Source organism: Etheostoma spectabile, chromosome 17, assembly GCF_008692095.1.
Source record: "Etheostoma spectabile isolate EspeVRDwgs_2016 chromosome 17, UIUC_Espe_1.0, whole genome shotgun sequence".
NCBI classification, from domain to species: Eukaryota; Metazoa; Chordata; class Actinopteri; order Perciformes; family Percidae; genus Etheostoma; species Etheostoma spectabile.
In genome coordinates, this window is record NC_045749.1 from 16,705,626 (window position 1) to 16,730,014 (window position 24,389).

At 41.9% G+C, this 24,389-nt stretch overlaps 2 protein-coding genes across 14 annotated transcripts in view; both read right to left on the bottom strand.

Moving 5' to 3' along the window:
* tacc2 (transforming, acidic coiled-coil containing protein 2) overlaps positions 1 to 14,210 on the bottom strand; it is a 53,676-nt gene extending 39,466 nt beyond the window's left edge. For 7 of the 13 annotated variants that reach the window (XM_032541109.1, XM_032541112.1, XM_032541108.1 and 4 more), the window contains exons 1-3: positions 13,813 to 14,203; positions 2,788 to 3,023; positions 1,890 to 1,997 (exon numbers count right to left, since the gene is read on the bottom strand). In XM_032541109.1, coding sequence (XP_032397000.1) covers positions 1,890 to 1,997; positions 2,788 to 3,023; positions 13,813 to 13,923 — 455 coding nt within the window. In that variant the 5' untranslated portion in view covers positions 13,924 to 14,203. Of the gene's footprint in view, positions 1 to 1,889; positions 1,998 to 2,787; positions 3,024 to 8,736; positions 8,809 to 10,731; positions 10,962 to 12,632; positions 12,769 to 13,812 lie in introns of those variants that run through there. The other 6 variants (XM_032541100.1, XM_032541101.1, XM_032541104.1 and 3 more) reach the window with 6 other exon arrangements.
* Positions 14,211 to 14,959: 749 nt separating this feature from the next.
* Positions 14,960 to 20,758, bottom strand: nsmce4a (NSE4 homolog A, SMC5-SMC6 complex component; the record flags this gene model as incomplete). The annotated part of the gene is given in 11 exon segments (XM_032541116.1): positions 14,960 to 15,272; positions 15,641 to 15,726; positions 15,845 to 15,893; positions 15,978 to 16,072; positions 16,160 to 16,250; positions 16,534 to 16,633; positions 17,412 to 17,563; positions 18,159 to 18,289; positions 19,159 to 19,239; positions 19,358 to 19,587; positions 20,670 to 20,758. Coding segments are annotated over 10 exon segments (1,056 nt in total). The 3' UTR covers positions 14,960 to 15,206.
* Positions 20,759 to 24,389: the final 3,631 nt, after the last annotated feature.

Sequence of the window (24,389 nt, forward strand, 5' to 3'; positions counted from 1 at the left end):
AATGCTCAATGGTGTTACTCTTAATCATTCCTGCTGACCACACTCCCACAGCAGACTCGCTATCCCCCATCATGCTGAGTCTACTGGCGCTTTTTCATTACATGGGTCTGCTCGACTAGCCCGTGGTGGCCCATACTCCTTTTTCCATTGCAGACTAGTACCGCCTCACGCGTGAGGCAAGAGTGGCTGGACGTCGTGGCCACACACAGAACGTGGAAAGCGTGTTGTTTTTGATTCTCGGCATGTGGCTGTTGCCACAGTCAGAAGACATATTTAGTTTCAAAAGAAGCTAGAGGTAGCAAAAAAATATTTTAAAACTATTTAAAATTGGCGGGTTTGTTCCGGACCATGGTGTATTAAGACAACACACAATCAGTACGCGCTGTTGGTACCCAATGTCACTACCCAATGTGAGTCGAGTGCAGAAGTGAGTTGCTCATGCTCAGATTTAAACGGTTTACGGCATAAAGTGTCATACTTAAAATGTAATTTGTGAAATCCATAAAATAAACTTTTCTCATTACAAAGAATAACAGAAAATTGAAATCTTTTCAAAAACATTTTAGCTATCAATGATTATTTGCTTGCTAACATTAGCTCAAAACGCCATTCAAGTGACAGCCTTTGTTGTGTTTGATTGCTAACTTGTAGCTAGCAGTGTACACACTTCGTTATGTAGGTCCATTTTTACTGTATTGGCATTACATAAGTCTCTCATTAGCATCTTGTAGGCTACTGCATGTGATGCATGCTCAGATTTAAACGTTTACGGCATAACATGTCATACTGAAATTTGTGAAATCCATAAAATAATAAACTTTTCTCAGTATAAACTGAACATGAACTCAAACTAAACACTTGGAAAAGCAGGCTACAGCTAAATTAAGACTTTACAGTAATAACTATAAAGACAGTTATTGATTGCTTGTAAATGTGCACAAGGAAAGTCGAACTAACGTAACAGCTGTTATATATTTTAACGGTTATTTTCAGTTTATTGGAGGGGTCTTTTAAAGTTATTACATACTGTCTCAGCTAGCGGTTAGCTGAATTAGCTGTTAGCTAAACTAACGTTAGCTTCCTGGTAGAGGCTAACGGCAGGCCACTACAACTACGCGCGTGGAACAGATTGTGCAGTGTGTCACTACCCGATGTGAGTCGAGTGCAGATGTGAGTTACGTCACTTTGCGACAAGTAGCCTACAAAATGCTAAAGAGAGACTTCTGTATTGCCAATACAGTAAAAATGGACCCCCATAACAAAGTTCATTCACTGCTAGCTACAAGTTAGCAATCAAACACCACAAAGGCTGTCATTGAATGGCGTTTTGAGCTAACGTTAGCAATCCAACAATCATAGATAGCTAAAACGTTTTTGAAATGATTTCCATCTTCTGTTATTGTTTGAAATGAAAAAAGTTTATTATTTTATGGATTTCACAAATTTCAGTATGACACTGAAATTTGCCGTAAACCGTTTAAAAGGGAGCATGCGCAACGCACATCTGCACTTGACTCCCATCGGGTAGTGACACAGTGTTGTAAATACTCAAAACAGGATTATCATCTGTGCACGCACAAACATCTTGCACATGTGCAGGACGGATTGTGCAAGCAGCACAGATCAGGTACCGACACACTCCTGTCTGTTGCTAGCAATGATGAAGCAGTGATTAGAGACGATTCTCTCCGACCAATCAGTAATCTGCAGGTTTTCACGTCACCTTTTGGTATCGCCTCAGCTCACTCGGAACCTTGAAGGAGGTAATACTAAAAAAAAAAGTACCTGCTCACAGGTACCAGATACTTTTTTTCATAATAGAAAACCAAAAAAGGAGTCGAGGCGAGTCGAGCAGGTACCATGTAATGGAAAAACGTCACATGTGGTACCTTGCATCTAGGACCAGCGGTGATCGACTGACTTCCGTGTGATGATGCGGGCCCGCCAACAGAGGGTCCACTTGCTTACATATCCTCTTACCTGAGCTAGTCTGAGCTCTGCTAACACAAACCCACACCACACACGTACACAGACACGTACACACACATTCACAACAAATCAATATCAGTTTAACTTTCACCTTGGCTGAATAATTGGTACAAATCTGTTCCCTAAAGGCCATAAATCATGCAAAATAAATATCCAATACATTATTCTAAAGTAATGCAATAATAATAATAATAATAATAATAATAATAATAATATGAACATGAATGCATCTTCCAGTGAGGGCTGGTGTATCTAATCATTATATTATATTTTTTACTTTGGGAAATAATCTTGGCAATACACATTAAGTGATAGACTGCTCATTGGTCAAAAAGTTTGATCACTGTAAAGTTAAGACTTTTGAATTCAATAGGAGGGGGGGAATAATTAATTCATATTTTTTTTATAAGAGTTTAGCACAGATATCAGCTTTCTTCTTTAGGACTATGCAAAATGTTATGTTACATAGTGCTTATTTGATATTTTATGGGGCCAAGTAATTGCACATCTAACGTTGAGAATTCAAGAATAGCAACCAAAGGAGACAAAGATTGCTAACTGTGGTTATTAACATAATTCCCATTTCCTGTCAACTGTAGCAGCCATTAAAAGCAAAGCAAGAACTTGTCTGTATACTCTCTGTGATATTGCAGTTTTATTATACCGTTTAGATATAAACTGGTATAATTATTACCTCATAATTGTGTGTGTGTGTGTGTGTGTGTGTGTGTGTGTGTGCGTGTATGTGTGTGTGTGTGTTTGAGCGTGCGTGTATGTGTGTGTGACGGCTCAACTTACCCCAGCGAGGACTCCCAGATGTTGAGCTCACTGCTGAAGTCTAGACTGGGCAGCAGGTCATGAGGAAACTCAAGCTCCTCCTGATCTCGAGCCGCACCACCACTCTCCTCCTCTCCGGTGATGACTGGGATGTCTGGGAGCACTGGTTGAGACAGCAGGCTCTGCTGGCTGGCCGAGGCTTCAGTCAGAAGCGCTCTGTTGTCCCTCCGGGTCAAACTCTCAGCGTGAGCTTCAGCCTGTGTGAGAAAGCGAAACATAATCGTAGTGAGCTACATGCTGGAGTCTCCGCTGCACTAAACATGATAGTGTGTAGTTAAACAAGTGTGAGCATGTTGCGGACTAACATGGGAACTCCTACAGAGTCAATGCTCAAACATCACTATCAAATAACTCCACCCTTGTGTAAAACTATTAAGTGTTGTTTTTGTAGAAATGCATAGGTCATGTTGATTGGAATCTCTATGCTTTTCTTATAGTATTACTGAGATTAAAGGAGTATTTCCATCATTCAAGCCTAGAATGTATTCCAGGCTCAGTGCAACTTCCAAATCTCTGCAGCTTTGTTTACACTGCTGTGCACACAACTATTCTGAAAACAATTCATTACAGTCTGGTGTTTTCCACCTTAGAAACATCTCGCAAGGAAGTCTGTTACAATAAAACATTTCTAAATAATTGTTAAAGACAAACCAGTCCAGCAGGTCTGTGACAATGTGGTTAGGCTAATCATTTTTATCAGTAAATCATTTAGATCATAAATCTTCAACAGGCGCCTGGGGCCCCTAGGGGGTCCTCATAGTTACTGCGGGGGGCCACAAAATTGTTGTTGCTTTTTTGAAAGTTTTTTCAAAAATTTAAAATGTCTGAACATAATTCCAATATATTATTAGCAAATATAAATCAGCCTCTTTGTGAAAAAACAACATAGGCTCAGTGAGCTAAAGGTAAGGTAGTCACTGAATATAGTTAACCCTAAGGATTCACTGTGCCACATGTACTTTCAACATAAAGCATGATTTATAAAATAATGGCAACAAATATTTTAATAGTAGAGATGGTCCGATACCATTTTTTTTGGGTCAAATATTTTTTATTAAAAAGTATGTCACAATGTAAAATAGATAACAGTAAGGTAAAGACAACACAATGAAAGACCATTTTTTGCTTCCCAATACCAATTCTGATACCTGAACTTGTGTTTTGGCCGATACCGAGTACTGATCCGATACCAGTGTGTCTTATATTTCATTATATCAATAATTTATTATAACAACTGTATACTACTATCCCTATATGTCGATCTGGCTCAGGTTAAACTCTTTGTGAAACATGAAGAAACACAAACAATGAACGCCACAGAACTTTCTTTTACCATCCAGTTTGTCAGTTTTAACAGAAAAAGAACATAAATAAAGTACTTTAACGTAGATTTTCTTTAGTGCTTTATTACGTGGTATCGGATTGGTACATAAACTCCAGTACTTCCAGATACTGATACCAGAGTTTTAGGCGGTATCGGAGGTGATACCAATACTGATATTGGTATCGAAACATCTCTTTTTAATAGTTTAGTATTCTATGCATTAAAAATGTATTTATAAAGGCTGTAAGCTGCCTTACACGTTATTGTAGGGTGAGTTTAATATGCAACTTAATTTCATACAATTTGTAGAAGGGGTTCCCTGATCTGTCTTTCTCTCAGTTAAAGCTATAGTGTATAATTTCTGTCACCCCCATGAGGAATTCTAAGTAATGACAACAACACTGTCAGCGCATCCAAATGATAGATACACTCTTGAAATGATACGTGATTGCGAATACGCCCCCACCCCTCCTGGATGCAGTTGCTAGTAGCCAAGGAGGACAGGGAGGATTAAAAAAAAACATGATGGACTCTTCAGAGGAGGTCATTATCTTCACTTGAGTTTCTGCGTGGGAAAGTCACCGGACAACACAATCTTCTGAACATAGCCTTACTGGGAAATACAGAGAGAGGTGTGTGGAGCTGACAGTCTTAATTATTTTTGGATTAACTCATTTGGCAATGGCTTTTATGTAACGGACAATTATTAATATCAAAACATTACTTTAAAGGGTCCTTGGCTTAAAAAACGTTGAAGACCCTTGATTTAGATGACTCTTTCAGGCGTTAATTCTTTCCTACAGTATATCAAGATTAAATAATTAAGATGTAGAAGAAAAGAATGCATTTAAAATCTGACTTAATCTAAAGGGAAAAACCCCAAAACAAAAAATCTTTTAAAAAACAAAAAAAGTGACTTAATCTGGTTTACATGGACTTGCCTTAGCGGTTTTTCCTTTCTATCTGTCCCACTGGTTGACAAAAAGACAGAATCCAACCACAACCACAAGCCACAACACTTGGCTGTGGCATCACATTACAATATTGCCCTCACAACACTCAACTGTGGACCCACGATGTGATGGAATTTCTCCCACATTGCCCTCATCAGTTTACAGAGGAAACAGGAATGTTTCCATTATTTCACCCACTCAGATATAAACTGAGGTGTACAGGTGCAAACAAATCTGCACCTGCTCAGACACCTAAACATGTGCAGGTATAACGCAGCCCCTTAACATTCAGTATGCGAGCGGTTTCTTACAGAGAGCTCCTGTTTTTAGCAAAGTAGGACTTAACGGTGTGAGTTTAGAATAATAACATGGGACTGTGGTAATGCTGTCCATTGCTGAGATTCAGAATTGAATCTGATCATTCATTATTTATGAACCAGTAATAGACAGCATGGCTGCCCACGAGGAAAGGTGACCATTGTGACTGACAAGAGTAAAGGATCATTAAATCTTTTTGGAGACAAGTATATGTAAATTTAGTTTTTACCTGTTATAAACTTGCATTTTCCCTCATTTCAAAGTGATTACTACAGTAACATGGTAAAACATGTATAAGCCATTATATTGATTAAATAAAAACAAAACACAATCAAATGTTTTACTCATTCAAGATGGACTACAAAATGCCACCGCTGACCTCAATGGTGACCTTATTGAATGTAAATACTGGAGACCGGTTAACAAGTGAAGCTGTGTGTGCAGTGGGGAGGCTCGAAGTGACTGGCCTTACCTGTGTCACCGCTACAAAGAGCATCCTTTGTGTGAATCACTACCATGAATGTTATTCACATAAACACAAGAATAAAAGCTCATAACTGTACTAGGCCTTTAAAACTCATTTTAGAGGAATGTTGGCCAATTATAAAGCCTCTCTCTCTCTGTTCACATCTGCCTATGCAAAGCTCAAGCCAAATTGGGTTATTTTTAACTAATTTAGACTACTCCTGCCAGCAACATTTTGGTTGCAAAAAAAGAAGAACAAAAAGAAAACATTAAAGAACAACAGAGAGAAACTGAACCCAAAAAAAGCGCTGCTGCAGGTAAATGTCACTCTAAGTGCCTGTGATCTCACACAGCTATTATCTTCTGTCTTAATGTCACATTAAAACAGAACACGGCTTTGTCATGAGATGGCTGTGTGTTGACGTGTCTTGGGTTTCCTGTTTCCTGCCTGAACCTTCTCACCTTTGCTATCAAGACCAGATAATGTCCCAGTGGAAACAGCCTCCACTAATATAATATCAACTCAGAACAGCTAAAACAGAACAATAAGGACCAGCACTGGGTGGCATACCCTGTCCCAAGTTACCATATCATTGGCTAAATGATATGAAGTGGAAAAGCACAGCCCTTGTCTTGCTTGTGTTAGTTTGACCCCCATGCAGTTAGAGAACTGTATGTTATTAATTAACCCGCAGCAACCAAACACAGAGCAAACTGAGGTTGCCTGGAAACTGCTACTTCAACAGCCATTAAGTAGGCTAGTTTACTACCTAGGCCCACTGTTAATTCAGTCAGGCAGTGCCCATACGTGTGCTAACACAACTTTAATGCTTTACACATGGCTGTTGTAAACAGGGAGAAGACAGGGAGAAGTGCTAAAGCAGGACCAGGTCCTTACTTGGCCCCAAACAGCAACATTACACAGGTTTAAAAAGTCCACTCTTTCTATAGTTTCATCCCACCATCCGTGTGGCACTTACCCAGCAGCGTGCTCCACTGTGCTGAAGGTGACTGTGCAGTGCAGTGCTACCCTTCTACCTCGCTCACTGTCCAGGCTGCCTCTGCAGGGCTCTGTGTTTTCACGGGGGCAGAAGACGACACAAACATGCTGCAACACATGCTGCTGACGCTCCCTCTCTTCTCTTCACTTGTACTGACTAAGCTAACTTCCTCCTCCTCTCCAGTCCTGTACTGTCTTCTGCTGCTGCCGCTACCCTGTTAAATTTCCATGAGCTTCCACGGGATGTTGATGTGCGCGTGGAGTCTAATAACACTACACTGCCACGCACGGACAAACACAACGCTCGCTGCTGAGACCGGCTGACTTGACTGGGCTGGCCAAGGGGAAGCAGCCCTAACGTTGCCGAGAATTCTCCTCCCCCTTTCCTGTATGGGCTACTCTTTCCACTCTGCTCTCTTCCTAATCGCTCCTCCTCGTCCTCTGCCTCCCTTCCCTCTTTTCTTCCTTCCTTCCTCCCCTTCCACCTCTGATCCGGGCATCCTCCACCCCCCCCCCCACCCCTTCTCTCGCTGCTGTATCTTTTGGCTGGTGGCACTCACTGACTGACAGTGCCTCTGCAGGTGATTGCTGGGAATTAGGCCAAGGGTCGGGCCTGCAGTGACCCCCCCTGAGAGCGGATCGGGTTACACTCTAAGAAGCTTTGGTTACAGGTAGGCTACATATAAACAGAGACACACAACCCCCCCCCCCCCCTGCGTTATAAAAGCTTCATCCAGTTTTGACGTCTGAGTGTTAAGGTGTGACATCAACATGGACGTGACAGCACCTTCTAACACACTCCCCGTGGCCTATTAAACACAGTGTGTTCCTCTTGAAGGACTCTCGGGTATGGGGAAACACAAACAACTGTTTTTAGCCGGTTAGTAGGCCCTAAGTGTCTCCTGTGGCTGATTTTCACACGACATTAAGTCAACCACAATGTATAACCTAAATACAACTGGTCCCAAAAATAGATTCTGTGTAATTTTGGGACCAGTTGTAAGTCTTCCTGACAAACCATCATCAAAAACAAACAAAATAGCCTACACAACCAGGCCACAAAATAAAATATGTGTCAAAAAAGGGTAGTAGTAATAATAATAATAATAATAATAATGTATACCTTATTAATCCCCCAAAGGGAAATTACAATTTACACTGTTGTTATTACACACATTACACACAGGCCTGAATTACAGACACATGCTCAGTAAATATACATGCACTAAATGGAGAGATGTCAGAGTGAGAGGCGCCCCGAGCAGTTGGGGGTTCAGTGCTCAAGAGCACCTCAGCAGTGCCCAGGAGGTGAACTGGCACCTCTCCAGCTGCCAGTCCACCACCATACTTTAGTCCGTGCGGGGACAACACAACTCCCTACTGACTGAGCTGCTACCACCCCAAAGTAAACAGCAATGCAGTCACAAGGAATCACAAGCCTCCGGGATGTGCATTTTCCAAAGTCGTACACAACTATAATGTCAAAAGGATTATAAAAAAGTGACTAATTACAGCATACCTGTATAGCCAAGCAAATGTGTGGCCTGAAGTGATACTGACATTTAATGTGGAACATAAAAGAGGTTTACCATTCACCATGTGACACCTTGGAAGTGGATTTCTTTCCTTTTCATGAAGAAATATATATTAAATATAAAATCAACAGGCAAGATAAGGTGAGATTAAGAACACACTTTCTGGTTATGAGTTTAAAAATATCAATCACCAACAGGAAAGGAAATTTGGGTAGGCCTGTTATAGGGGCACTATTGAGCATTATTCTTTTAAAATGTGCACCCGGCAGTTAATATTCTCTCAGGCGTTCACACCCACACACACAATTATTGTACCTGTAGTAGGGAGTCATTTTGATTTTCCTGAGGTGGAAACAGAACAACACTTTCTGGATCGCCCTCTTCTGGCTGTAACGGCAAATGAAATAGTTCAACAAGAGAGAAAAGCTACTGTATAGTAAAGCAGTAGTGGTAAACACTGAAACCAAATCTCCATTGTTGTTGTTTTTTAGGCAAACCCAACAATGTTAAGCCTCGCTCTGCAATCACTTCCAATAAGATCCAGTGTGCATGGTTTGTAGAGTCAATAGCTCATGAGACAAATGTGTACGTTAATCCTATTAAATTAATCCTGAATTCCACGGCTGAAGTCTTCCAGTCATGTGGAAATTCCTGGTTCCTGGCATAGCTTTCTTTGTGCAAGTACAGCAACAATGTATTCTTAAAACAACAACATTAACCACTCTACATGCACATTGGAGGCATACATACTGTAATGACATGTAATGTACACTCACCGGCCACTTTATTAGGTACCCCATGCTAGTAACGGGTTGGACCCCCTTTTGCCTTCAGAACTGCCTCAATTCTTCGTGGCATAGATTCAACAAGGTGCTGGAAGCATTCCTCAGGGAGTTTGGTCCATATTGACATGATGGCATCAAACAGTTGCCGCAGATTTGTCGGCTGCACATCCATGATGCGAATCTCCCGTTCCACCACATCCCAAAGATGCTCTATTGGATTGAGATCTGGTGACTGTGGAGGCCATTTGAGTAAAGCGAACTCATTGTCATGTTCAAGAAACCAGTCTGTGATGATTCCAGCTTTATGACATGGCGCATTATCCTGTGAAAGTAGCCATCAGAAGTTGGGTAACATTATGGATAAAGGGATGGACATGGTCAGCAACAATACCAGGTAGGCTGTGGCGTTGCAACGATGCTCAATTGGTACAAGGGGCCCAAAGAGTGCCAAGAAAATATTCCCCACACCATGACACCACCACCACAGCCTGAACCGTGATACAAGGCAGGATGGATCCATGCTTTAGTTGTTTAGACGCCAAATTCTGACCCTACCATCCGATTGGCGCAGCAGAAATCGAGACTCATCAGACCAGGCAACGTTTTTCCAATCTTCTATTGTCCAATTTCGATGAGCTTGTGCAAATTGTAGTCTCAGTTTCCTGTTCTTAGCTGAAAGGAGTGGCACCGATGTGGTCTTCTGCTGCTGTGAGCCCATCTGCCTCAAAGTTCGACGTACTGTGCGTTCAGAGATGCTCTTCTGCCACCTTGGTTGTAACGGGTGGTTATTTGAGTCACTGTTGCCCTTCTATCAGCTCGAACCAGTCTGGCCATTTCCTCTGACCTCTGGCATCAACAAGGCATTTCGCCCACAGAACTGCCGCTCACTGGATGTTTTTTCTTTTTCGGACCATTCTGTAAACCCTAGAGATGGTTGTGCGTGAAAATCCCAGTAGATTAGCAGTTTCTGAAATACTCAGACCAGCCCTTCTGGCACCAACAATCATGCCACGTTCAAACAATACAATCACCTTTCTCCCCATACTGATGCTCGGTTTGAACTGCAGGAGATTCTCTTGACCTTGTCTACATGCCTAAGCACTGAGTTGCCGCCATGTGATTGGCTGCTTAGAAATTACGTGTTAACGAGTAGTTGGACAGGTGTACCTAATAAAGTGGCCGGTGAGTGTATATGCTGCAAGAAAGCAAGCTTAGAATGAATCAGGGTGTGTAGTGATAAAAACCTATCATGGCACATGAGAGTCATGACATAACCATGTAATATTTATCTTTACCTGTTCTTTACACCCCCATGCTTTTCAGACAAGCCTCATTTAAGCATGGGAATGTACACAAAGCTCCATACACATTGCATGTGTTTTACTGAAGCCAACAGTTAGTAATCATGTCAGAAAGTGTTAGTCTTGTTAGTCCTCCGTGCATGAAAGAGATTGAGGTGTGTACAGCGGCACCGAGGCAGCAAGTAGCAATCCCAGCCATCCCATGCCAGACAGCTTTCCCTTACCAACGCCTCAGTTGTGCTGCTCTCGTTCCCCATGGCTCAGCCAGCTGCAGGGCCACAACTGCCCAAACCAACAGCCTCTGCACATCAGCTGGCTGAAAGACACCGGCACAGAAGGACCATCAGCGTACGACTATTCCCAGAGAGACACAGAGGGAACAGGGGATCCGTGGTCCCTCAGTAGTCACAGACTCCTACTGCACAGGATCACAGGTCTCTGGTATGAGGTTGAACTAGCAGGGAGGGAGAATGGTTAAGTGTGTGTGTTGTTTTAGAGATTAGGGACCTTGTGATGCAAGACCTCCCTCCTGGACAAAAGTGCAAGCTCTACCTCCACCGATGTGGGCTTAAAAGCAGGAACAGCATCCTCACAGAATCTTGTAATCATACCAGTTGATTCTAGAGATTACTTTAATGGGACATTACTGTAGATAAATTCAAATCCTGCTGCAGTAAGTTACTGTGACCAGCAGGCCCCCTCTGGCCTCAAACAAACAGCCTCCTAGAATAAACATCTTCACATGCAGTCTGTCGCTTTTGTGCTTGTGCTTGTGACGCGACTGAGTGTAGCATACTGACACAGTGACTGAGGCTCAGTAAGGTAATGCTCATGTGGTAAATAACCGATTGTGGTGTCTCTTGGCTTCCAGCAGTGTTCAGTCTGTTAGCGAACACGAGGTAGGTCAGGCTGTTAAAATGAATCTCGGAGCATCTCTAATGCAGTTTGTCATTGTAAGGACAACAACTTTTAACTATTGACTGATTTTTATATCAAATACAGGGAGAATCACCTTCGTAACGCTATGAAATATTCTCTGGCAATCATCCTTCTTTCTCATTTCCGTGTTGTGTGTCTCAGAGGGGGCTGGTTGCTCCTGCTTGCAGCTGAGCAGTAAACAGTCGTGCTAACAGAAATGTTGTTTGTGCATTCCTCATATGACTGCAGGGACTGTACGGTAGCTCCGCTACAGTCAGAATGCACTGACCTGAATATGCAAGACTTTATAAATAGAGATCTGCGTTGTCCACTGCTGTTAGACTTTATTCCAGTCTTGTGCACAATTTATCATGCACACTTCATTTCCAATCAAATGAAAATAAAGGCTGTATATTCCAGTTCTGATTATGTGAATAATTATATTTCCTGTATTTATCCCATGGTGATACTTAATATCTGGATTCTCTCACATCTAAGTTATTTATTCTGTTGTGTGGCAACTTTTCTTCCATCGCCGTCAGCTTGCTATTTGTGTGAATGGGGTGTAATTTCAGCCCTCAAGCTGTGGACTTGTGTGCACTTTAGCTGGCCGCAGTGTTTCGGGGCTTTTTGGCAGTACAGAGAGCATTAGGGCAAATCATATGATTATTCTCTTGCCAGGTCTCTTCTCACCTCATCTTGGCCCATCAATCACTTAACATGAGCCATCGTTTAAGCTCTGGAGGTTTGGACGTGCACCATGACACCTGCAGTATGAGGTAACTGTTTCCTGCCTGGTATCTGACCCCTCCGCTGGCACAAGAAACCCAGCAGGAACACAACCTCCAAGATTAACACAATGCTGTATTTCCTTTTTTTCTTTTCAATCCAATGTAGTGTTTCTCAGGAAATACCCGTTATATGATTCAGCAAGGTAAAAAGACGATAGTGAATATACTGAAGATATTTTGATTTAAACCTTGTCATCCACCTTGCAAAGGCAACTACAGTAACACATTAAAATCATCATACATCTACGGAGATGATGATAAAAGCAAAACAAAGTCACACAAATTTCAATACAAGCTTTCACAATCCCACCTATTACCCTACGTTTAATTTTCATATATTGACCCTCCTCTGTCTGAAAGACCACCATAACATGGCCAAATAATCCACAATGTGCTGCAACTCATGAACTACTCACCTCTGCAAACAAGAGACTTTTCCACACAGAGACGAGCTTTTGACAAACCCAAATCCAATCTGGCTTTTACTGTCGGTCTCAAGGCCAATGTTTGTTTCTGCCCTCTCCTCTGAGGAGCCCCGGTCTTTCTGTTGCTATTTTTGTAATGCACGCTGAGTGGGAGGAGAGGACAGAGGGTGGACAGGGACAGGAGAGGGGACATCGAACTGGAGCCGGGGAAGCCATGTCTGTTTAGGGTGGTAGTGTGTGTGTGTGTGTGTGTGTGTATGTGTGTGTGTGTGTGTGTTTGGGGGTGGGGGGGTCACCTGCTCTGATGCCTGGCAGTCAGCTGGAGGGGTCGCTAGGTCTAAGGGCAGCTCTGTATACAAAATGGCATGCTACGTGGACAGGAGGACGGGATGTCAGACCCCCTGGCTCTCTGACTGATCATGTCAAAGCCTACAGATGCTGTTAGAATATTCATCCCACCTGTAGCTTTCCTCTTTATCTCTCCGAACCTTTAACATTTATTCATTTTCTTAACTTCCGTGTGGTGATGTTCTTCCAATGCCTCCCTCCTGTCCCTTTCACAGTGATTGACATGCACGGACAGGAGTTAAGACCTGCTCTCACACAACAACCAAGAATAACAAAGCAACCATGAGAGCAGGAGCCAAATTTACATAATGGAACTACAGAGTTTTTTTTAAATGTATTTCAAATGCTTTTTTTTTTATCTAACATCATCACAGGCCAGCTTCAGCTGAGTGCAGAGTTTGTGGGCACAGCGGGCATATAATTATCATCCCTATAAATAACACTAATTTGATCAGCTCTCTTTCTGACAGACTTCACAGCACACTTGAAACACACTTCCCTTGCAGGTTTATCTCAACTGTCATTCACTGTTTTGTCTAAATGATTCTAACTCATACACATTATTTTGTCATCTTTCTTCACTAAAATTAGCATCACCCTCTCAGCTCCTCCCTTCCTCACCATCTCCACAGCTCCTTTTCCCTGCTGACGTCGCCCCTCCTCCATCACAACACACCTTCTCTTTCTGCCTGAGTAAGACTCAGCTCTTGACTAGTAAAAGCTTTCCCGTCTCCCCTTCCGCGCTCTCTCTGCTCAGTCACACAGCCATTGATGCTACGTAGCAGGCAGCCTCTGCTCAGCATCCTCCCTCTCCTCTGTTTACCTGTCTGTGTGAGATTCCGATGCAGCTCCCCATCTTGTATTCCATGTCCTCCTCTGGTGAAGTGACTCTGGCACTACACGGCTTGCATAGCACCTTTCTGCAAAACTGCATTGTTATCAGTCGGACTGAGCATCGCCAGTGCAGGCAGATCTCTGCTGGAGCTGGACTGAGCTAGTCTGTGTCTGAATGAGTGTGTGTCTCAGTGACCAATAAACACTCCTCACTGCGTTGCCCGTGGTACGCCTGTGACATATATGCTCAAGCAATAGCCATATTAAATCTACATTACATAATGAATCCAACCTATTCTAATGAGTGTGAAAAAAAGGGAGCTTGTTTCCAGCTTCATATGCAGCTTAGCCTTACATCACTGCACGGGTGGGACTGAAGCGCTGGCTTTGGAGGGAAAAAAAAAAAATCAGAGGAAGAAAGAGATGGGAGAGGAAGAGATGTCAGGCAGCGTAAATAATGCCTGTCCCTTTAAGAAACCCAGGAGACGGCAAGGATGATGGTGGTACATCATCATGAGAACACATGATGATCTGAATGTGATCAGTGAAGTTTAGTCAGTCAAAATGGAGCAGGAGGAAACATTACAGCAAAAAACTAAATTAATAAATTGTTTCACACACTTTTGTTCCTTATGTATTTGTACAATGAGATGTGAAATATGGATATTATCCCAACGTACCACAAGAATCAAGTTTAACCACCTGTTTTCTTGGAAATAAAAATCACACAATGACTACATGAATAAAGGTATCATTTTTTGGGGGGATTGGACATTTCTTGCACAATGGCACTGCACCTTAACAAATAGGAAGCCTGGACAGAAAGAGCTGATTGAGGGAAAAGCAGCATATACAGTAGCTAGACAGCAAGACTCACTACCAGGTCAGAGCTGGTGTGTGTTTATTTCTTCTCAAATTAAACATGTTTAAAGTGACCCATCGTCACCAGTTGCATTTGTATTTGACTCATAACTAGGCCATGGGTTATGGACTTAATATTCACGCATCACCATTTGGTTTCTCTGTCTTTTAAATATTTGACCTTTTAACCCAGGTTTTAACAACCCGCATATCAAACCAATCAAATTACAGCGTTTCCTCATAATCCATATAAATACATTACAACAGCAGCAGGTTTCAATTTCTTTTATTATTTTAACTTCTAAAAACAGTAAAAAGCAAATATAAAAACAAAATGTGCAACTGAGTAATTAGGATCTCACACTATGACATGTGTTTACAAGAGTGGTATATACTGGAATTTGGCATTTGCAAATTTCTAACACTTTGTTTTTATTAATTAGAAATGTTTAAAAAACAAGCAAACAGCAACACACCTAAAAACAACGTTGGGTTTCAGCTAACAAAAAGTAGCCGGGTCCATCACTCATTCTGCGTGTTTGGAGGCTGAATCATTGTGTCTCTGATATCGAAGGCATCAATGAGCTCCTGGAGAAAGAAAAACAGTTGGAACAATAAACCATGGTCAAAGACACAAAACAAGATTAAAGATTCTAAATTAAAGCGTGATTTATGGTTGTGCGCAGAGCTTCCGCCGTAGCCTACGTAAGTGGCCTGAAGTTTATACTTGTGCATCAATCTGTTTAACCCTCATGTTGTCCTTGGGTCAAATTTGACTCGTTTTCAGTTATTTATTTATTTTTTGGCACAAAAAAAAACAGAGAGTTCTGTTCTGTGGAGCCGATAGTCTTAATTAGCTTTATCGCAACAATTGTTAATATCAAAAGGTTAGGCACTAAAAATTTAACGCAGAACCATAAATCACGCTTCAGTCCTCTATGTTCAGGCCTGCTAACCTTCCATATCTTAGGGCTGATAGAGACGATGCACTGTTTACGGCTGTAGGATCCTCCAGCATCCACCTCTCCCTCCTCTACAGGCGCTGACACACAAAAACACACAACAATGGTAAACAACTGCCCTAAAGACACACACACACACACACACACACACACACACACACACATATATAACAACAACTAAATGTTACATCTTCTCACCTATGCAAGGCAATTTGTCATTATCCAAATACATCCGTGCCAACCCGTCCTAAAAACACATAAAACATTGTTTACACCTGTTAATAGTCACTAGAGGGCGAACAACAAACACACAACAGCGACGGCCGCTCACCCTGATGAGAAAGGACATGTGGAAAATGTTCTCTACTGTCCGGGAAAATGACTTGGGGTCGATGACAAACTCGTAGTACGAGATCGGGGATGTCGCTGCGATAGAAACACAAGACACGTGAGCCAATGATAATTACACAACGGTGAAATAGGTAACGTCCGTGAGGTCGGCTTTAAACTCACGATCATCCTGGTAATAACTCTTCAGGTATCCCAGGATCCTTTCCACCTCTTTCTCTGTCGCCTCTTGGTGGGAGTCTTCCATTTTCTTCAGCTGACGGACAACATTAACGCGATGCAGTCATTATCTGGGACATCAAAACCCTCTCAGACAAGATACCTTTCCAAAGATAAATCGACTTTTTCGTAGGGTGACGGGAGGCTGCTAACATTTATATTTAAGGATATCATGGACATGGATAACCATTTTTTTTAAGATTATTTTTTGGGGCATTTTTAGGCCTTTACTTTCACAGGACAGATGAAGACTTGAAAGGGGCGAGAGAGGGGGAATGACACATGCATGCAGATGACTGAAGCCTTGGAAGTTTAGGTACCTGAGTGGGCATGATCCTTTTGGCTTCCTTGCTAGGTGCCTTCCGTTGCCGTTCTATCCTTTGCTTTGGAGGCGGCGGCTCTGCGTGGAATGAACCCATCCTGAGGAAAAACAAACCACAGGAACGAAAAAGTCTGACACAGAACATAGTGGTGAGGGACAGTAAAAAAACAACAACAAAAAAGGAAAACTGTGATAATCCACCTATTAATAATTAACAAGCCTGTTTAAACTCTAAGTGCATTTTCAACTAAAAATCAACTATTTAATTGGAGGCTTAATGTGTACTCCCTGCTGTGATTTCTTATTGTAGAATTTGATTAACAACAATACGGCGGTTTGTCATCGTAAGCGGTTGTTCCAATCAGCAGGCAGATGCACCGCTGACTGACGTCACAGCTCACACATATCATGCTGAGCAGAGACGGGGTGGAAATCAGGAGAGTCAGGACTTTCCCCGGTGGGCCGGTAGTGTTTCCAGGCCGCGAGGGCTGGTCTGATAATAGTTAGACATTGCAAGTTCTGAACAACACTATCTAGCGGCCCGGTGGTCAAACTGAACAGCTTCTTATTTCAATACAAACACAGGCTAATCACAGCCATGTCTAGGATTTTCAGAAATATATGGGGGGGGGGGATCAGTGAGCGACCGCTTCCCAAATGGCATAGCCCTGGTCGGCCTATGACGTAAAGCCCATCGAACACCTTCGTCACGGTAACAGACAGTGTGTGAGTCTAATGATGGAAAGCCAAAAAAGAAAAGGAGAGGTGGCGATGAGATGGTCAGACTCAAAAGAAATAAAAGGGATTGTGTTGCTCTGCTGTGTGTTGTTCATTCATTAAACATCCCACCCCCCCCACTGATGCTGAGGCACTCACATGTAATGGAAGGAGGGGGCCGTCCTGAAACAGCCCTCTGCTCTCCTGGCCACTCGGTGCCAAGCATCCTGGGGCAGGTAGCCATCGACTGCGCTGCCGTTCTGCTGCTCGTCCTCATCGTCTTCTAGTCGGTTGAGACCCATGAAGGACAGCTGTCAAAGAGAAGAAGAGAGATCCCCACATGACCACTGCCATGTATACTGCCTTTTGTACTTGCATTACAAATATATTCCGTTTTTCTACATTGTTGTTACAAGTTCATCCTGGTGCGTTTTTATGATCTAGTTCTGTTTTGAAGTCTCTTTCTGTGTTCTACAGTACAGCACTTTGCATCAACTGTCAAAGGTAACAGCATGTGTCCCTAGTTAGAGTTGAGAGGTGCACGCTGACATCACTATATAAGACTGCGGACCATCTGCAAATGTTTTTATAATAATATAGCTAGTGCATTTAATTTAGGCTGCACAGTTCTATATATTTCTTTGACTTCTCTTTAGTGGTGTATCCAACTAATACAGGAGAAAAACCCTCCTCCCCAGTTTTAAATGACATAATGACAGCAAGTGTGTTACGCTTCCAAACCAAAGGTAGGGACATATTGTAACTGAAGTGTGAAATACTGTAAAGGAGGAAAGTCGGCCGATTTATTGGTTTAGCTCTACTTTGAACAAGGAAGAGCACACTCGGCCACCTCACACACATTTTATGTATCCAGTTATGACGTGTATAAACAATAAACTCACTCACAAGATGCTCAGAAAAAGCAGTGGGATCGAAAGTAGTGCCCTCAGTGAACAGCTGGCTGGCTTTCTCATTTCCCAGGTCTGTGGCCACAACCAGGAGGTGGGCATCCAGAGCGGCTTCTCTCGGCTGCCGGACTGCCAGGGAACACAGTGGAAGCAAATTGACCAAAATGTGTTGTCATGTGTACAATGTTATGTGATCAAGGTATGACTTGTTACTCTGGATACTACATTTATACCAATCCACTATATGTAAATGAGAAATTTAAATCAGCGTCACAAAGGACTTAGTCTCGCTTTGCCAGATCCTTCCTCCACAGTGCTGCGGAGGAGGGCCTGGCTAGTCCACACACAGCATTCTGGGATGGGAGAAACACGTGCTCTGGTTTATTGGCATTTCTTTTAACCAATCGCTATTGTCTTGGGTGGCTCTAAGCGCCGGACGGAGCAACGGTGCCGCTGCAAAATAGCCTCAGGAAGGAACCTGTTTTGGTGGAACGTGTACGTTCAAAAGTTGTTTTAGTCGTGCAACAGAAAACTCAGATTGGACAGAGGGTCTAGCTAGCTGTCTGGATTCACCCTGCAGAGATCTGAGGAGCAGTAAACCATAGTCCACACAAATCCCCCAGAGTTTAGAATAACAACACAAAGAAATTGGAGGGAAACGGACATCGTTGAAAAGACATCATCCGGGGGGTATTTCCTGCGGCACCGGAGCACTCCCAGACGTGGAACATCGTGGTCAACCTAACCTGCATGTGTTTGGACTATGGGATGAAACCAGAAACCCGAAACACAATCAGGCACTGGGAGAACATGCAACACTGCACATATTTATTAATGCAGATGCTAGTGTTAAGATTTTGCTCTGCTTGAGAAAATGTATGTATTGTGTAGTGCAACCCTGTGGCTCGCCAAGCCTCCGCACTTTCAGTTTACTGCATGCACAACCCTCTATTCATACAACAGGCATAGTCACTGGATGGCAGCCCAAATTCACCTACCATCTTTAAAAAGTTTGACTGCCTCTTGTAAAACTTCTGTGAGCTTGTTGTTGGAGGGGCTCAGCATATCTTCCCTATTCTCTAGAAGAAGAAAAAACACAAGGAAATACATCAAAGACGTGACGACGACAACAACAACAACAACAACAACAACAACCAGGTCGGCTGTCACCCCAACCGGCCTGTCCGTCTTACTTACGCGTCACTGAATTGATGAGGTCCCTGTACTTGCTCCGTATTTCTCTCCTGAGTCCCGGGTCATTGTCCTCGTCTCGCAGGTCAGGTGGGCCGATGCCACAGTCTCCGTCGTCCCCGTCCGCCTGCGGTTGGTTTCCTTTCCTTCGGCCAGCAGAACCATTCTGCCGGGGAGCTTCCTCATCACCACCGCCTCTGGTCCTCTTCATGTTCAGCCTCAACGTTTGTCAGTCACTGAAAGAACACGACCAAATAAACAGAGTCTGTTTCTGTTTAGGAATGTTATAGCCAATTAACCATCTTCTGAAAACAATATAACAAGAGTATGAAGTCAATACGCTTCTACATACGTTATCAAAAATGTTATCCGTGCTCTGCGAAGCGTGAGCCAACCCGAGCTGGTTTTGTGAAAGTTTAGCCAAAGATGTGAGTTAAAGCAAGATAGAAATCCAACGCTCTAACTCATTTACAAGGCAGGTAGGGGCCGGGGAGCAAAATGTCTCAAGTGTCAGATTAAATTAAAAAAAAAAGTACACACAATGTGATTGATATAATGCATTGGAATTACCGTACTCGTACCCCATACGTGCTAAATTGGAACTAGCCATGGTTTAACTACTGCAATAACTACTTTACACTGGCGTTACATTCTATTTCTCAACGAAGCACAGCCTTGGTGTTCCTGCTAATAGCGTAGTAACGTTACGTCGTTAACAACAACCTACCAAAGCTGCTAAAATATAATTAAAACCCCAAAACTGAACGCCTATCAGAGGCGAACGTCTCCCGAACAGATGTTATACCGAGTTTTGCATTACTTCCGAGAAATTCATCCGCACGGGAAAACTAGTGCATTTTAGAGCAAAATAGTTAAAAAACGATATACTCTTTGTCAGCTTTATCGTTTTTTTAATTAATACCCGAAGGCTAAAAATTTGAAGTCATTCTCGTTTTAGACTTAGTAGTAACATGTCTCTGCTACCCGCGAGTTGGGTGTAATTCTCGGCAGGGATGCAAAACTCGTCACAACACCGGCGGCTGACGCAAACACGGAAGCACGGATTAGTTCACAATCTCGTTTCAGTTCGTTGTAGTGGTTTCAGTTCATCTTTGGTCTGAGTAAAACGTTAGCCGATATTAGCTAGCTAGCTAGTAAAAACAGCTGTATTAGCATTAGCAACGTAGCTGAACATTTAGACCTATCTTTCCCATCGTAGCAAAGGTTACACTAAAAGTAAACTCAAAACGCACTCCGGTTATTGTTACACTAACGTTAGGTCTAGGAATTGCATTACGTTGACATAACGTTAACATACCCGTGTAGCAACAACGCGCCTCCGCAGCAGAGAAATGTTGACGATGATGAAGTTAGTTTTGTATTAGCGTTACTCTCATCTGGGAGAAAAAAAAATGTTTTTATAGCCTATAAATGAACTTTTTAGGGGTTAGTTTTTTTATTTGAAACTGTTCTCAATTCAATAGGCTAACATGTGAAAAAGTGTACTTTTAAGTTACCATTTAAACTTGTTTCAAAAAATTAAAATATCAAAATCTCGAAAAACTAACCTAAAAATTGTCGTTAGGTCAACAGACTGTAACGATAGGCCTATCAAAGATCCGCTATCCTCATAGACTGTATATTGTAATATAATATTACTATTGATAATGCAACTTTATTTATTTTTAAAGTACTTCTTTACTTCTGCTTCACAAGAATACACTAAACAAAGCACATGCTTTTCTCTGAGTCCGCCCAGCCAGCTCTGCCTTTCAAATGTGGTGACCAAAGCATGAAAGGTGTCACAGATGTGCAAAATAATACTAACAGGTCACTGTCTGCAGGTTGTAGAAATATAGTTCATCATCAGTGCTTCCAAATAACACCAAAACAAACGTGGGGCAGCCATGGCCTACCAGAGCTAATTGATCTTGATTAGGCTGCCATGCAGAACTGTCTACATCCTTGAAATCAAATTTGCAGCAACCTTTCGAGGTTTCAACGTGGGTTGTGTTAAGAGAATCAAATGGTCTGGCGAATATGGAGCTAACTTCAGTAATTGTGGGGCGGCAGCCGTACCCTCTTGAACAGACAGCCAAAACACGTGAGCAGCGAGGTTCATCCCTGAGTTACTCACCGGCAGATGGCGCGCTAATAAATGTAAATGTCTGGCGTGAGAGAGACGCTCTTTATTTTAAATTCATTGTTTGGTTGTCAGGGTAACCACAAGCGTCTGGTCTTGTGGGTCTTGTCCATAGACCGTATATATATTAACGGTCTATGGTCTTGTCCGTGGTCTGTGCTCTATGGTCGAACTAAAGACTGTATTAATATTAATATTAACGGTCTATGGGTCGAACCCTGATATCAACCATATCCAGAGCCAGTTCAACCCATAGCCTGTATGGTGTAGACATAGACTGTCTATTAGTCTATTATTAATATACCAGAGCTGCCAACTTTTCCCAAAACCTTGGAGTGAGATTTGGGGGGGGGCCATCCCATATTTTGCTACCTGCAAAGCAATTTCTTTGGCTCTTTCAGCATCATTATCCTTCAGGGTTTAAATTGGGATTTGTTGTGTGTGTGTGTGGGGGGGCTCTCCCTAGGAGGGTCTGGGGGTAGCCCCCCCCCAGGACTTAAAAAACAAATATGAAATGGCACTTTCTGAAGAGTTTTGTGCAAATAAATGGAGAAATCAAGTCTTACATGATGTGTGCAAAACTGTAGGGTTAAGAGCCTTTGCATTGTTGTAGTATCAACAGGTATTAGGGCATTTAGCATTTACATTAATGTTAATCAGTCATCACATGGTTACACACGTTGTATTCATAGACCGTTAATATATAATATAATTCATATTAACGGTCTATGGTTGTGATATAAGATGTGACCCCGACAATGTGCCAAAACATAATGAGCCACATGGAGAGACAGGAGCATCTGTGAGTAGCAGCTGAGAAGATTTGGGTCTGTGGTGAACAGGTCCAACTCACACAAATTACCTTCTCCCATTCTCTCTTAAAAAGTGTGATTTATGTGACAAGTGGGTAAAAAAATTGGTAGTTGAAAAGTAGAATCAATAGCTTTTTGTGGGTTAATATGGTACTTAAACCATAACCGTAACTTAATACCATCGTCATCATCCTGAGCCAAACTACAAAATGATGAGTAAAAAAACATTTGCATAAATAAATAAACACTGAATAAAGTAGTTTTGTGTAAACAGATATTTATTTTAAACAAGCAATCAAAAAGAATGCACAGCCAACAAGGGTACTGAATATAATGAGCTTGGTTCTACTTTACTTTAAAAATATAATGAGCTTGTACTTGCCCAATCATTTGAAACAAGCCAGGTGGAAGGGTGCTGTGTATAGCCATAGGACTACCAGCTGTTTCAGGCCCAGCTGATGCAGCGGTGCAGCATGCCCTCTACTGAAGGAGCTTCTCTGCATGTGTCAGGGCCTGTCCTGGAGGAGCAGCTCCTATGGAGGTTTAGGAAGACCTCTTTTCTTCATGAATCAACGGCCTCTTTAGTCGCCATCAGTACGGCCTGTTGACGGTGTGCAGGGCCTCTGGTGACGATGCGGATTACTGGGGTTGCCATCTTCACTTATAATACGGAATGCACTTAGACACAGTAACAGCACAACATTAGTATTTTAACATTATTTAAATTATTTTATTTTCAGTTTCTAATATGACAATGCATGTTAGTGTAAAAAAGGTCATTGATCAGAGCAGGATGACAACTGCTTAACCCTGATTCTTCAGATGAAGATAACTTCGAGGTAGAGGTCAGATAACTTCTGAAGTTGACATTTGATCCACTTTTCAGCCAGTTTCCCTCTGGCAAAGTTTGTATGCCATATCTCATAATCAGTTAAAAATCCTTTGTCCCAAAAGTTGCCGATAAAACTTGTCTGATAATTACTGTTAATCTGATTTAATGCATTCATGAGATGGCACCAACAGAACCATGAATTGGGTTAGTAATATGGAAAAAGTTAATGCTTTGTTACAGCAACAATAACTTTATTCTACATTATTTTTCAACCAGTAGTTATGGAATTTATATAATGAGGGATTCTTTCACTCTGGGACTGTCTTTATTATTATTATTATTATTATTATTATTATTATTATTATTATTATTATTATTAGTCTTTGCAGCCATCTGAAGGCCACATTTACAGTATTTGGAGAGAGAGGGAGGGGAAGACGTCCTGGGCCACTAGCCAAGTTTAGTAAATAGTGTTGTGATATGGAGCTAGAATTGTTTATTTATTACATGCAAAAGAAGAAGAAAAACATCTGAGAGAAAAAAAAAGTTTGAGAAAAAGTTTTCATACCAATAGCAAAAAAAATCTCTCAAAATACTTTTTTAAACTCTCAAATATATATTTTTTGCTGTCAGTGTGAAAAGAAATTCTCTAATTTTTTTTCCTCAAAACGTAAAATCTGTCTCAAAGTATTTGTTAAAGTCGGAAATGTATATATTTTCGATATTTATATGGAATAACGTTACAGTACATACTGTAACGTTATTCCATATAAATATTGTTATAACGTCGGTGTTTAGCTAACAAATACAATCTAATTTAAAAGGCCTCCGAGTAACGTTAACGCAGGCCGAGGACGGAAATTTGACCAAGACACTGACATTTAACTAACGTTAGCAGTAGAATATTCCGTAGTGGGTACACAACAAATACAATTGAACGTATTATTTATAATGACTCAGCGGTGACGTTAACATTAAGCTAACGTTACCGGTCAACAAGTCTACAAGCTAGCTAGCTAGCTAGTTGGCTAGTTAACTTAGCTATAGCTAGCTTGAGTTGATACCATTAGCTAGCTAGCTTTCCCAAACGATCAAAAAATCAACTGGGCAGTACTTAAACAGTAAGTGTAATAAAGAATACCTTAGTTCAGGCTTAGTAACAATATAAGCACTGAGTGTTGTATAAAATCTATTTCATTCAGACTTACCACAAATACGGTAGGCTACGATCACCGGACACCTGTCGACCTC